This window comes from Heterodontus francisci, chromosome 32 (genome assembly GCF_036365525.1).
Source record: "Heterodontus francisci isolate sHetFra1 chromosome 32, sHetFra1.hap1, whole genome shotgun sequence".
Lineage (NCBI taxonomy): Eukaryota > Metazoa > Chordata > Chondrichthyes > Heterodontiformes > Heterodontidae > Heterodontus > Heterodontus francisci.
The window spans coordinates 23,431,267-23,445,191 of record NC_090402.1 but is presented as its reverse complement, the minus strand read 5'-3'; the positions used below and the strand labels follow the sequence as shown (position 1 = coordinate 23,445,191).

Genomic DNA, 13,925 nt, shown 5'->3' with positions numbered 1-13,925 from the left:
TGTGGAAGCTCAGTCATCGAGTATGTTTGAAGTAGAGATTGACAGATTTCTAAATACCAATGACATAAAAGGGATATGGGAATAGTGTGGGGGAAAAGGCATTGAAGTGGACGATCAGCCATCATCATATTGAATGGCGGAGGAGGCTCAATGGGCTGAATGGCCTACTCCTGCTCCTATGTGTATATACAGGCAGAGGACATGTTGATCAGGACTAAATATAACACAATATAGGGAAGACAGTACAAATTTGCACACTAGGAACACATATCAGAAATTTGGGCTAGGAATCATGGGTCTTGCAAATTTCTATCCATTAATCTTAATGGATAAAAAAAAAACACTTTGTAGGGCCCACTGACCTGCATGAAACTTTGCACTAGGAGCGTGAATTTGTAAAATTTACCCTTACAGTCCATCCTCATTCATATCTTAACCACTGAAAAAAAAATGGGTGCACTTTAGGATATCCTCTGGTACAGCTCTGCTGTACGGACAATGCTCTGATAAACACCATTAAACTTACCATTCAAGCTGATCCGTCTTTTGCAGAAAATGTAGCTTTTTCAAAATCAAACATTTTGCTCATCAAACTTGCTAAGTGTCTTGTTAATTCGTCTGTACCAGCCTAATTTTAGTATATATCCAAGTTTGAATGTCAGAAATAACCAGTTCATTTTGAAATGAGGCAAAATTGTAAGACCATGGGGAGGAAATGATTCAGAACACGACCACTGACTTTTTCCTCAAGGGTGCTGTACCTTTCTTTGATAATGTCTGCATTTAGTGTCTGTAACTGCTGCAGCCTTTTGTCTTGATTTAAGAGTTTCTGATTAGAGACCTTCAGCTCCTCTTTGGTTTGATCTAGCTCTGTTTTCTGTTCCTCAAGTTCGCTTTCAATATTGGACAACATCTCTTCTTTCCTCAGGAGCTGCAAAACAGACAAAATAACAAGTTCTTTCTGATTAGCTTTATCTCAAAAAATAAAAGTTGTTTTAGCATAAGGTTAAGTTCCAAACATGATAATACACTTCAATTCTATTTCTCACTTTTATTAACCAGTCTATTAACTTATGGTCTAAGGGAAAGTTTAGGTGGGATATCTTTATTCTGAAGGTGTTGTGCCATCAAGAAACAGGACGCAGACTCATGCCCATAACTCAACATGGAGGTGTCGAATCAAAGTGGAGTATGAAGCAGAGAAAATTTAAATTACAACGGAACAGTAAAATTTTCATACGGTGTAGCTCGACTGATGTCACACTCAAGCAAGGAAGAATTATGAACTATATAAATGAACTTACGAAACAAACCCAAAACGAACACTTTTCCTAAAAAAGATGGGTTGAGACATCAGGTGACCTTATCTTATACAGCCAATACACATGGACGCTACAAGAACCCCGAGTCAATCTTCATGTCTGGACCAGTCTTGGGGAAGGCATTAAAATGGAAATGGTCCATTCTGTGCTAATGGCTGCCTCTCTTCAAAAAATTGGGTAAACAATGGCATGGCAGTCATGGTGTTTCCAAATTCAAACTCAAATGAATGGGTGTGAAAAAACTCCACTTTATCAAAATGGAATAAAGATAGGTGACACCCAGAACCCATTGTCTAACAATGGCCCCACCATCAGACACCATTTGAGGGCAATGGTAAAGAGAAACCATGGTCACGTGACAGAAACCAGGGATCGGATAAGGAGTTTAATAAAAGTATATACTAGGCAGACAAAGGCAGAGCAAGAGCGCACGCGACGCCTTGAACTCCCTACCTCAGAAGTTGTACCAGGCTTTGACATTGAACTGTGACTGAGATACAACCAAATGAAATCTGCAACAACGCATTCGCCCTCCTGAAACTTTCCAAGTTTTGTCTTAAGTGAACCAAGAAAAAGGAAAAACATCGTTTTTAGATTTACAGCCCCCCACCCCAGGGAAGAACGCAAGGTTCATCATTTGAAAACCATCAGACCTAAACGCATATTATCTTCTAATCTCTATCTTTTCTTGTGTGTGTCTCTGAGCGTGAGTGGGTGAAGTGGCGCATATTTTCAGGTATTGTATAATAAATATTCATCTTTCTTTAAATCTATGAGAAAACATGTCATTTGTCTGTTAACCATTAAGACATTCAGGGGTTAAAACGTTGTTTTCGGTCAATTGAGAGGTGAAAAAGGGAAACCATCCCCATCATTTTCTACCTGTCCACAACACTGAATTGAAGTTCAGATGTTGCTCACATTTTACAATCTAAATCATTTCCCATTCAGTCACATTTATTGATAGCCTGGTTCATTACAGTGTAGATGCCATTAGGTTTATTAACATGCTCATCATAGGAAGTAATGGGGCAGATTCACTTGCGTAATTCCTCACATGGAGAGACCCCGTCTTATTTAGGTCATCAGAGGATAAGACAGTCAGCTGAAACCAGTTATCCCCACAGGGTCTCTCTCATATTTCTTCTAGTGTGTAGACATAGTGTGACATTGGCAGAGAAATGAGAACAAACTGCCTTCCTGCACTCATAGGTTCGGGAACATAGAAAATTTCTATCATGGAGGTTGGAACCTAAAATGGGGAAAACCCCAAAGAAGGCAAGCATCAACTTAAATCAAGGCTTGGGTTAAAACTTAACTCTAGAGCTGCAAGTTCAGTGTCCTGTTAAAACAACTACACTCTAGGTTCTACTTCAAACTCCAACTTAAGAACAAGAAATGCTGGAACCACTCAGCAGGTCTGGCAGCATCTGTGGAAAGAGAAGCAGAGTTAACGTTTCGGGTCAGTGACCCTTGTTCCGGAGAAGCATCACTGACCCGAAACGTTAACTCTGCTTCTCTTTCCACAGATGCTGCCAGACCTGCTGAGTGGTTCCAGCATTTCTTGTTTTTATTTCAGATTTCCAGCATCCGCAGTATTTTGCTTTTATCCAACTTAAGAATACTTTGAATCAAAAGTAACATAACATTAAAGGTATAGAAAAATTAATGTCGAAAAGATTAAATCATACTTTGTTTATCTAAGTAAACGCCTGTCGTTAAAGATGTTGAACATGCGTGATAAATTATGTACTTCATTTTAAACCAGGATATTGATAACAAGATTGCTGCTTTCAAGAAAGAAAACATGTTGTGGTTAAAAATAGTACCATACAGGGTTCAACAAATATTGTAGATGCATTCCTAGTATACAACAGGCTCTAATTCACATGTGTGGTTCAGGCATGTAATAAACCAAGGCTTCAGCCTGTGAATATCAACTCAATCTAAATACTGAATTATAGCTTTTAATTCAAAGATTATATTAATAGCATTAGCAATAAATTCAAAGCTATAATTCAATAATTAGATTGAGATGACATACACAAACTGAGAACTCCTTGCATTGTAATGTAAAACATAACAACTTACAAACTTTAAGTGTAAGTATTGCTCACTCTGAGCCTGGGTAATACATTGCAACAGGTACCGTGGCATTACAAAAGGTCATTAGAGTACTCTGGATAGCATAGAGTAGTGGTGTTCAAATGTTAAGTCTTCTGAATCATACAGGTACATATGCACATCTAGTTTAAATTCATGTTCTAATTAATTTATATAAATCTCAAGTTACTGATGAGGACAGATCGGAGTGTTCTGATTTGAGATTAAGCCAGGAATGAGGCAACAGTGATAACATCTCTTTCCAAACCTTCAGGCACACAAAACTCAAACAAAACAACCAGCGAAGAAGGAATTGAAGTGCAAATAGGACTGAGTTACTGGAATTTGAGGGATTGATTGCCATTGGCCCATGGGCTGCTGTCTGGGCACCCCCAGCCTAGTAAAAAGGGCACTAACTAACGGTTTCAGAATTAAAATTACTCATTCCGAAAGATTGCCCAGTTCCAAATCCTATTAGGACAGTAAAGCAATGAGGCCTTCTAAATAATGGAAGAATGCAAGAATGTTCATGTTCCATTTATTGTACCATATGTTTGACTTTGGCAAGTTCCTGCTGCTGAAATCCATCCAGTTCATCTTGCTCATCTCGTTTCTGGAACAGGTTCAAACTGTGATCCTGCATCTCCTTTAGCTGATTCTCAAACATTGCTTTTTCCTACGGAATTTAATGAATGAAAAGAAATAAATTAAAATTTACAAATGCTTTTTTAGCCACACAATTACATGTCAAAAACCAATGTTGTCACGCAATTCTGAAAATCATTTTTCATATCGTTTCTGTATACATCATAGACACTGTAGGGGAGACTGGCTTAGGGAAGCATGGGATAATTGGCATAACTTAGGTCCCTTAAATTTGAGAAAAGCTTGCCTGTTAGACACACAAATCACATGAATACCTAATCAAAAGGTAAACCAGATCAGGGGTGAGACACACGAATCACATGAATAACCTGATCAAGAGGTTGACGAGGTGAATAATATTAAGGCAGGATGAGATTAGGGAAGACAGTAGATGGGAGATGATGTAATTAAAGAAACAGCTTGCCAAGTAAACCTCCTGTAAACTGTATAGAATGACTGCTCAAACATTGTACTAGTAGAACCCCTACAATAATTCGAGACAGTAGGACTTCTCCTTGCATGCTCGTAAATAAAGATCGCTCGTTTGGACAAGACATCCGACTCTCGAGGCATTTTTGGGTACTGGGGCAAGCCCTCGCCCTTACATTCGGCGTAGTCGGCAGGATATACCACATCGGGAACGTGACAGTGAGGAGACCAATCAAGGGGCGAGTATCTTTTATTTTACCACCCATAGTTAGGAACGGTCTACCTCACAGTCGCGGGACTGGTACTTTCGGTGGGTATCAAAGAACCAACGCCTGGAGACTCGAGTGCCCAGCGATCAAAGCGAGCACCAGGGTAGTAGGTCGTGAGTTGTGAAAACCGGGCAGACAGCCGTGCTGAGAAAGCCGCAACACAGAGCTACATAGTAGGTGAAGCTGCGCAGGAGATTTAGAGGTATCCCAAAGGCCGTTACCACGCAGGAGACCGTGCTGAGAGAGACTGCATAGCAGACCTTCACAAGAGGTCAATTGTGCAGGGGATTTAAAGGGTATCCCATAGGTCCATATACCACATAGGGGATTTAAGGGGCATCCCGCAGGTCAATACCGCCAGGGGATTTGAAGTGCATCATGCAGGTCAATACTGCTCAGGCAGACCACACCCTGACAGAATGACCAATAGCGCAGAAGGTCTAGATTGGGGACCGGAGGGAGTCCCTTACCAGGTTTATAGCAGATAAATCTGAAAACTTGATTAGTAAAATGAAGGAGGATGGGTGGAAATCTAAGGACCCCCCAGAAGCACAAAGAGCATGGTGGAGGGGCCAAAAGAAAAAGATAGGAATGATAAGGTGATAATAATCATAATTAACTCGTACCTAGGCCTCTGTCAGCAAGACTACGAATACACCCGAAGCCAGAAATGGAACCCTAATATAGCCACGGCAAAGATAGGTTCTAATGACGATGATGATGACAGCGAAGACAGTGACTACAATAGAGAGCAGGAGGAATTAGAAAGAGAGGCAGCCAAATATGGGAGCTGGGCAGGCAGGTGGGGAATACCCCCATTGTATGATGAGGCGCAGTGCTATTGGCCCCTCCGCTCCCGAACAAAATTGACCCTGGACGAATCCTCAGCCCCTCCTAGACTAAATGCCAGGGCCCCGGTTAAGAGGATGATAAAGAAAAAGCGAGAGAGGCCGCGCAAAGGCAAGAAGAGTGAGGGCGATGAGAGACGAGGGCCGAGCATGGCGCATAGGGAGGAAGAGACTGAGTAAGTTAGGGTAGAAGAAAGGATAGAACACATCCCGTTTACACCTGGAGAAAAACAATTGATCCTCAAGGATCTTCCCCAACTTAGAGCAGTTGATGATAACAAAGACTTTTGGGATAAACAACAGGAGATGCAGTCATTCCACACCATGCACTTGAAGGATACCCATATCCTTGTACAGACTAAGTGTCCCAAGGACTGCTGGGCTGAGGTAAATGATGTTTATAGGATCAGGCAGTGGGCAGAGGATTAGGAAGGGGAAAATGAGCCTCACGACACGAAATACCGACAATTCTGCATCGTGGTCCAGGGCGTACTGGGGCATGGGCAAGCAAACTGGGGTGCCATAACATCCACAGTTCAGCGGAAAGGCGAGGGCGCCATAAAATATGCCTAAAGTAAGTGTGAGGCATATGTAAAGTGGGGCGGTCTTCCCAATCCCCATAGGAATGATGAGATCTCCCTTAAACTACTGAAGATGGGGTTCAGCCCCGATCACGAGAGGATTCTGCAGTTGGGTCTACCAGTGGGTGGCAGTTATCCCAAAGTTCTGAGGTGGGCCACGGAGGTGGAGACCCACAAGAACTCGAACGCCTCAGCGGCGGCTGTAACTGCGGCTGCGGCAGGCGGTGGGGTTGAATCATACACCGGGGCACAAGGAGCATGTTATAATTGCTGGATGTTAGGACACAGGGCGAGAGTGAAAAGAGGGCCAGAGGTGTACGAATTGCCGCAGAATTGGGCAAGTGCGGAGACAATGTCAGGCCCCAGGGGGCAGGATGGAAGGGAGCAGACCTAGGTAGGGGAACCACCAATCAGAGAACAAATTTACGACCCGGGAGGAGATCAGGGCAACGATTCTAGGAATATTGGAAGAGATAGGTTGCCCCGGCCCCCGGGGTAGGCGGATTCATTGGGGACCCCAGGATGTATATCGATACACTGTTAGGGGGCCGGCAGTGCAGGATGTTGATAGACACGGGGGCCTCGGTATCCTTGACAGATTTAGACATTCCAATGGTTAAGCACTTTTGGGGACAGGGGGGAATTGTACAAGAGCCAAAAGAAGTGAGACCATCCTCTTGGAAATAGGATTGAAAATTCCCATCCACCTGTGGGTGTGTAGCAACACGGAACAGACGATCCTGGGAGTGGATCTATTGCGGGAACTGGGAGCACTGATTGACACAAAAAAGGGATGAATGGTGTGGCCCAGCGCAGGGAGTAGTCAGGGACAATCAATCCCAGAGATGGCAGTAGCCTGGATGTCAAAAGTGGCACCTGTCGAGAAGCAGAAAGGGCCTGGGAGATGCACGGGACGTGGGGACAGTTGCGTCGGCAGGTCCATACGACAACCCAAGCACTACAGTAATCACCAGAACTGCGGGAGCTGCACAACCCGTAGTACCTTGCCCAGAGCTGAGCCCGGGCCCAGACAGACAACGGGCTGGTGGTAACAAGAGAAAATAAGGTTCTGTATGACAATGTACACCATGAGCTGGTACCCATAGTATTGAATACATCGGATATAGGCTTACCCCTTTGACGTTCCATTAAAAACTAAACATTGTACTCAGCCCTGTTGAGGCGAGTGTTGAAACAGGCAGCTCAGCTTAACGGTGGGAATGGGTAAAGTCCCCGCTCCCGAGAAAAGGGGCAGAGGAAGCGCAGCCAGGTAATTGATGCTGCCATACTGTTCAATACTGAGACCTCTGTAGTCAATTCCATTGATTTAGCCTCAGTGGACTATAAAGGTCCGCAGATTGAGAGCCCAACTTGAAGTGATATTAAATAGAGAACAAGAAATCCAGGCCGGACAACTTTGTACAAAGCAGGATCTAACCCAAACGGTGCAGGCCCTGGCAACTGTATCAGAGAATCATGCATGGACTATTAACAAATTGATTAATGAAGGTCACATCGCCTGACGGAAGACGGCCCAAAATGATGTCTGCAGTACTTATGGGTCATGGCTCGAACAGGCACGGGAAAACCGGAGGCAAATTCACGAGGGAGAACTACCTATGTGGGTTACAAATGAACAGTTGATAGACTTGTCTAGGAAGGTAGGGTTGAACATCTCCAGTTGCTAGCTCAGGGGTTCAATACGTGTGTATTCAAACTAATGCTGAATGTATTATAAAAAATGGAATGTTGCTCAGCATGGTCTTAGCACTCCCGGTCCTGACAGAATTATCAGGAAGGACCTTGTATAGGAATAGAGAACATAGGAGTGATTAAAGGGGATTTTTATTTGAGGCATCGTGACGTGTTATCATAGGCAGTAGAGAAAGAAGGAAATATGATAGATACTACTTTGGATGGGTGTAGTGTAGGGACCTCCACCCAATATATGAGACAGAAGAGGCCAGATGTGGTTTTAAGGCATCAGCTAACTGTACAATGGAAGCCATTGTAGCCGGAATGGAACCAACACGTGCAGCATACCTGGGCAAAGGGAGATATTGTTTCACCACATCACAACAAGAATACCACCACGAGCATCACCTATGTCCACTAACCAACCATACCATATGTCTGCACCCCCAGGTGCCAGCACGGGTGGAAAGGGTTGAACTAATAGACAGCCACAAACGGGAGATGGTTTAAATGCAGGTTGAGGAGGATATGAAAGCTAACCTGACACCATACACCAACCAGCTACCCGAGCACCTCACTGCGATACAAGACGAACTTGATAGGGTTTTATACTATATACTATACCCTGCAGCAGAAGAACAAAGAAATCGATAAGGACATAGAACAGATCGACACCACAACCTGGTGGGAGGACTTCTTGAATTGGGGCCTCATTGTGCAGATCCATCCATGGATCCGAATTATCTCCCATATTTTGGTGGTTCTCCAGTTGGTAATGCTGCTATATATGGCTTGCCTGGTGTATAGTTTGAAGAGACAGCAGAAAAGCACACTGGCCGATGTTCTGGAAGGCATGGAACGGGTACCCTTGAGGGGCAGGAGCACTTACTTGGGAGGACCAATTTAGTCCTTAGTTAACTTGAGTAGCAATCAAGTTTAGCTTGAGCAGATGTTCTATGCAGGCTAAGGGTGTTTCAGCATTCTCACAGCATATAACAAAGTCTCAAACCCACACTAAGCCTGTTCACTAGGACATAGGCGAGGTCGTAAGAATATGCTAGAAAGGATCCGAAGCTCATCGAAACTGGTAAAATCCTTGGATTATCTGATGGGCAGAGGATCCTAGGGTAATGGCTACCTTGGCCCAGATGCTGGCCAAGGGCCAAAAGGGGGGGTCTGTAGGGGATACTTGGCATAACTTAGGTCCCTGAAACTTGAGAAAACTTGCCCGTTAGACACATGAATCCCTAATCAAGAGGTTGAGGTGCATTAACACCATTTCCTGATGGGTACTTAAAGCAAATAAAGGTTCTGGCCTAGATTGTGTAATCAGAAAATCAAACTCTTAAATATCACCATTCTTATTTCCTTTTAGCCAGCCAGTTTATCATTTTTATTTAATTGAACAGTTGATAACAACAGGCAATATCAAAAGCTATGAAAAATACAATACCTTTTCAAGAATGGAAACTTTCAGCATCCAGTCCTGAAAATAAAAATGGCAATTATTTTTCTTTCCAAATTACAATTGCAGAAAATCTTCAAAATAAACTTAAAATTAATTCATATAAATTTAGGGAATCTATCTTTTGACTGATCCATATGACATACATTTATTTCTTAGACAGCCATGGTGGTACAGTGCATTGGTATTCTGAAAACATGAACTGGTAGGGTGTATACACATTGCCAATTTTAGCAGCTCTATCTGAAAATGCTATCAATGGAAGAAGTTTTCCTTGGAGCAGAAAAATACTAGTTTAGAGCATATGTTAAACTGCGCCATTCCTCTGTGCTTCTTACTACAAGCGGTGGACTGCAGTTTTGGCTGTGGGATCAGTCGCCGCTCTGGGGAGAAATTTTTATTTATTTATTTTATTTAGAGATACAGCACTGAAACAGGCCCTTCGGCCCACCGAGTCCGTGCCGACCAAGAACCACCCATTTATACTAACCCTACAGTAATCCCATATTCCCTACCATCTACCTATACTAGGGGCAATTTACAATGGTCAATTTACCTATCACCTGCAATCTTTGGCAGTGGGAGTTAACTGGAGCACCCGGCGAAAACCCACGCGGTCACAGGGAGAACTTGCAAACTCCGCACAGGCAGTACCCAGAATTGAACCCGGGTCCCTGGAACTGTGAGGCTGCGGTGCTAACCACTGCGCCGTCCTAAAGTGAAACATTTTTAAAAACTCATTAGGAAAGCAGAATGTATTTTTCTGGTTCCAAAAAACTGGCTTTTACCTGCAAGGAATTCTAGAATGATTTTAAAAGCTGCAATTATCATACATGCCCTGTTGCATGGCTACTTCAGTCCAAAATGTTAGTAGTAGCAAAGCAACTTTATTCTGCAACTTGATTCAGGTTACCTGATCCTTCTTTTCCAAGGCTAGTGCCATTCCCTCTGCCATCTTTGCTCTGTTGGCTTGATATGCCTCATTCTGTTCTTGAAGTTTCCTCATTGAGGCTAATTAAAATGGGAAATTAAAATATTGCATAATTCTACCTTGCAGTAAATGAAATTGCACTATGCATTTAACTGCAATATCCTTTTAAATTAATTTTTAAAAGCTTAAAATTTATCACTACTTTCTATTCTAAAATTAATAAATTTTGGAAAAGTATTTTGGAAATGTTCTTCCATAATTTTCAACAATGGAATCATATTGTTACCTATCTTTGAAGAAACCAGTAGCAAATAAAATAATTAAGAAAGGTTTTTGGCTTTAATTATATTTACATGTAATTAAAGAAAGAAATGGATTACCATCCGAAAAACTCAATGAAATTGAATCTCTCAATAACAAACAATGAAATCAAAGTACGTACAATCCTGATGTTTTTCTAATGCAATCTCAAGCTTCTCTTTTGTCTTCTGCAAATTTCGCAGCTGCTCAGCATAATCTTGTGTTAAGGGAGAGGGGACACAGACCAGCAGTTCAAACAGGCAAAAAAGAAAACAAAACACAGGAATAATCATGAGTGAAAGATGTAAAATGATTTTCACCAACAGAAAATCATTACTGTCAAGGAGCATATGTGTTGATGTCATCCCCTTAACATTTTAATGGTAAACAGAAAGATCTATCCTTGGACTAACAAAACAGCGTATTAGGGAAAGTAATGTTGGAGTATATGCTGGAGTCCATTTAGTTTCAATTCAATTTTTAATTTCAACATCTTTTTGAACGACTGGAAGAAACACATTGGCTGCAATCCATGTGTAACATCTTTCATCAATCTTTTCAACCAGTTATCATTTAACTTGTAATATTAAGTTTTCAGTAAACATTCTAAATTTCACGTGGAGTTAATTTGTGTTCACATACCATATCCCCTCAAGGAGATTTCTTGGAGCTTTCTAAGTTTAAAAACCAACAAACAATATCTAACTAACCACTTAACTGAATCTATTAAAGAAACATTGAATTAAATAGTGCTCATAAGAAAGGCATTTTAGTAAAGCCAAGTGTGAAAACAAATCCACTTCTTAAATTTGTCAGCATTAAACATTAGCACTTACCTGAACACAAGGTCAAACTCAGTTACCGGATTTAATGTACTCTGCACTAAAAAAGCTGGTATTTATTAAACATTACAGTTAATTATTAGGTTTGGATGCAAAACACATAGAACTCAATCATTCAAGTTGCCCAATTGATTAGGATCTTAAATATACTGCAATTCAGTAACATGCCTCTGATATAGCTTTCATATATATGGAGAGTTGAGGTTATGGGTGACCTGATAAAGGTCTCCAGGCTAGTCAAGGTTATAAGATAAATAATAGATTGTTTGCACTGGTTGGTGAGATAGTAACGATAAAGTACAAATTTAAGATAATCACAAAATACATAAAAGGGGATGTTGCCAAAATATTTTTCACAGAGGGTGGTTAAAAAGTGAAATTCTGCACCAAACTGTTGTTGAAATCCCAATACTTTTTTTAAAATTAGGAAAGTGTTCAAAATAGCAATATTAAAAGGATGGAAGGGGAATCACTACACCTGAGAAAAATAAAAGGTGACCTGATTAAGATTAATGAAAGATTAACATTAGGCAAGTAACGTTAGCTTGTTTCCATTGATTGCCAAGATGATAACAAGCAGGGCACAAATTTAAAATAATCACAAAAAGTTAAAGGTAAGATTAGAAAAACTTTTCTGAACAGTGATTAGAATGTGGAATTTTCTGCTAAAAACCATTGTTGAAGCAGAGTCCATAAGGTTTTAAAAAGAATAATGTATAGTTACATGAAAATAAAATAATAAAGGAGATAGAATGTGAGGAGTGGATTAGTTTGACTGTTTACATAGAGAAAAACATGGGCACAAATTTGATGAACCAAACAGCCTGTTCCTGCACTGAAACATTCAATAACACTTTCTACAAAAAAAAAGCTTTAAAAAAATAACACTGATTAAAAAGCTCAGTTGAAACAAAATAGGAAGGCGGAGGAAGATTTATGCTTTTTAATCATTAATAAAACTACATCTGAGAACAATGACCTTAATTTTTTAAAGCTATAAAATTGTGACCACAGTTGTTAAAGGGTTAATAGTAAACACTATTTTAAACTAAATACCGTGTGGTTTGAAAACTACAACTAGTATACAATCTACAATCTTTTGTGTCTTTTTATATGCTCTGTATAGATGCATAGATATTTACCATATAGCCTATAGTAGCTGCTTGTTAGCTGGTTTCTACTTTTTTTGTTAAGCAGTTAATTGTTTTTCAGACTCCAAGGAGCTCACACCACCTCAGTCAAGTGAGCAGCTTGCTTTTACAGTTGCAACTATTGGACTACTAGGGACAACCAACCACCAACAGGGATGACTCTTCATAGGATTGCGCAAACCCCTCCCCCAACCACACTAAGAGGAAGCACCTGACTTGTAGTAGTCAATCCTAGACCCATCTTTTCCCCCTAGCAATTTGGTGTGTTCTTCACTAACACTGACTGCAACAAGCATTGGTGTTGATAACTCATATCTTTTCAAATACAGAAAAAAAGTGAAATTTTATTCAACCAACAATGAGCACAAAACACTTGAACTGGAGATAAACACAAAAATTTACTTTAGCCTTGGTACCCATATTCCTAGCTCGATGGTGGACTAATATTGCAGCAATCTTCTTGTGGCAAGACAATACAGATCCTAGCAGAATCAGAACTTCCAGCAAGTTGCTTTTGTATTTATCACACCATATTAGTTTCAGAAAATGAACAAAAAAAAAAAAATGACCAGTTGCTTCACTGCCACAGCAATTTGGCAGGGTGTTCGGCCCATGGGAAGAGGAACACGCTGAACTCCTTACATAGGTGAGAGTTACAAGGCTGGAACATCTGCTGGGTGTGTGCGATGCTGCAGTCTTGAACTATTAATTTGGAGATTAACTTGTCAACGGTTTCGAAGGGGAGAAAATAGCCACTCAGCTCCTGACCTCATTACAGCCTTGGTCCAAACATGGACAAAAGAGCTGAACTCAAGAGGTGAGGTGAGAGTGACTGCCCTTGACATCAAGGCAGCATTTGGCCGAGTATGGCATCAAGGAGCGCCAGCAAAACTGGAGTCAGTGGGAATCAGGGGGAAAACTCTCCGCTGGTTGGAGTCATACATAGAACAAAAGAAAGATGGTTGTGGTTGTCGGTGATCAATCATCTCAATGCCAGGACATCACTGCAGGAGCTCCTCAGGGTAGTGTCCTAGGCCCAACCATCTTCAGCTGCTTCATCAATGACCTTTCCTCCTTCATAAGGTCAGAAGTGGGGATGTTTGCTGATGATTGCACAATGTTCAGTACCATTCACAACTCCTCTGATACGGCAGCAGCCCTTGTCCAGATGCAGCAAGACCTGGACAATATCCAGGCTTAGGCTGATATGTGGTAAGTAACATTCGCGCCACACAACTGCCAGGCAATGACCATCGCCAACAAGAGAGAATCTAACCATCTCCCCTTGACATTCAATGGCATTATCATCGTTGAATCCCCCACTAGCAACATCCTGGGGGTTAC

At 41.4% G+C, this 13,925-nt stretch overlaps 1 protein-coding gene across 2 annotated transcripts in view; it reads right to left on the bottom strand.

The window, feature by feature from the left end:
• The window catches only part of golga1 (golgin A1), a 59,956-nt gene that overhangs the window by 26,710 nt on the left and 19,321 nt on the right, over positions 1-13,925 (bottom strand). The window contains exons 4-8 of one of the 2 annotated variants that reach the window (XM_068012495.1): positions 10,731-10,805; positions 10,271-10,368; positions 9,346-9,378; positions 3,973-4,101; positions 762-931 (exon numbers count right to left, since the gene is read on the bottom strand). In XM_068012495.1, coding sequence (XP_067868596.1) covers positions 762-931; positions 3,973-4,101; positions 9,346-9,378; positions 10,271-10,368; positions 10,731-10,805 — 505 coding nt within the window. The remainder of the gene's footprint in view (positions 1-761; positions 932-3,972; positions 4,102-9,345; positions 9,379-10,270; positions 10,369-10,730; positions 10,806-13,925) is intronic. The other variant, XM_068012496.1, reaches the window with a different exon arrangement.